Genomic DNA, 1604 nt, shown 5'->3' on the forward strand with positions numbered 1-1604 from the left:
CCAGTAATATTTGGGGTCACAAGTTTTGCCATGAATATTTTTTGGGTCATAAGATAAAAAGTTTGGGAACCACTGGTCTAAAACATTGTAGCTGGGTATGGCCATGAAATTAGGATCCCAGTGAAAAAGATCAAGACCTCCATGAAAGGATTTTATATCTGCTGTGGTCCTGCAGGAGGTGCTGAATGTGTCACCGGGTAGAATGAGGTCAGGGATTTTCTCCTGGACTTGCTGTCCTCTAACCATGCAAAAGCAGCTTATTTGTGGTGTTTTGATAACTTAGCAGGCCTACAAGTAGCTACTGTTTCTGCAGGAACAGCAGAAATGTTTCCAACATGTGAACACTGACACATTTTCATAGTTCTCGTGAGAACTGGTGTCSTCTTAAAGGGACAGGCTGAGTTTCTGTTATTCCCACAGCTCACAGTGAATGGGTGTCGCTTTAAATCCACATGAGGTGAAACCGGAGCGCGCGCGTGTTCGCTCGTGCTGAAGTTTCTGCTGCGTCATGCTACGTTTTCGACCTTCGGCTCTCCGGGCGGGTAGGCAGTTCCTCGGTGCGCTTTGATAATTGGCTCTCCTCCTCRGTGTTCTGCAGCTTCTTGACTTTTATTTTTTTTTGTTACGTCGTGGCTCGGACGATCTGTCACGCGCACGTTACGTGGCGCGCGAGTGCCCGATTGCCTGCGAAGATCAAAGTCCCCGCTCTGCGGCGCTCTCCTTATCGGAATGTTTGAAGATTGACGAGGTTTTCCTCTCATGTCCCGCAGTCCAGCGCACACTTCTTATTCTTGTTGTGACCGCTGCCGTGGAGGAAGCTCCGGGGCCAGGAAGCCGACAGAGACAGCGGGGAGGCGGGAGCCACAAACGTCGACGGAAGCACCGGTGTCACCATGACTGAGAAGCGGATGTCGCGCTGGTATTTCGGGGGGRTGGCTTCCTGCGGAGCCGCCTGCTGCACACATCCTCTGGACCTTATCAAGGTGAGGGGCACAGASCTGTGTGGACCACCTGTAATTATTCATCTAGTTAATAAGGAACACATTGTTGCTTATTCATGAAAGCTATTYAAGTCGTCAATGAAACAGTGATTCTGTCCAATCAGAGCTGAAGAATCATGTTTCTGCAGGGAAATATGTTGAACAAAACRGTAGCTATTTTGACTATTTTAGCTACTTTCTGTCTATTAAGTTGGACAGATTTTTATAGTGACAAAATAAGTGAGAAAAAAAAATCACATTTCTGCAGAAAAGAGGTTTAATCCTGACAGCTGAATGTTTTTTTCCTCTTACATWTGCAGAAGAAGCTGAAAGTGATTTAATAAAGCTAAAAGCAGCAAAACACAAGCAAATAGCTAAAAAAGGCAAAAAATGTTAGCTAAAAGTAACAAAAAGCACAACACTAGCTGGAAAATAGGGGTGTAAGAAAATGTCGATACACTGAAATATCGCGATATTTCATTTCCCGATACTGTATCGATGTTCTAAAGCCCTGTATTGATTTTTTTATTAAGGTTTAAAATGTCAACTTGTGTATTGGCAAGAATTTGGCGATATGATACATATCATGACAGAGGGGTCACGATACGATATATCCTGATATAT

General features: G+C 44.5%; 1 protein-coding gene across 1 annotated transcript in view; it reads left to right on the forward strand.

Annotated features, from left to right (window-relative positions):
• Positions 1 to 462: 462 nt before the first annotated feature.
• Positions 463 to 1604, forward strand: part of slc25a10b (solute carrier family 25 member 10b) — a 21634-nt gene continuing 20492 nt past the window's right edge. Inside the window, exon 1 of the mRNA XM_014021297.1 lies at positions 463 to 983. Coding sequence (XP_013876751.1) covers positions 894 to 983 — 90 coding nt within the window. The 5' untranslated portion in view covers positions 463 to 893. The remainder of the gene's footprint in view (positions 984 to 1604) is intronic.

Source organism: Austrofundulus limnaeus, unplaced genomic scaffold (assembly GCF_001266775.1).
Source record: "Austrofundulus limnaeus strain Quisiro unplaced genomic scaffold, Austrofundulus_limnaeus-1.0 Scaffold286, whole genome shotgun sequence".
Lineage (NCBI taxonomy): Eukaryota > Metazoa > Chordata > Actinopteri > Cyprinodontiformes > Rivulidae > Austrofundulus > Austrofundulus limnaeus.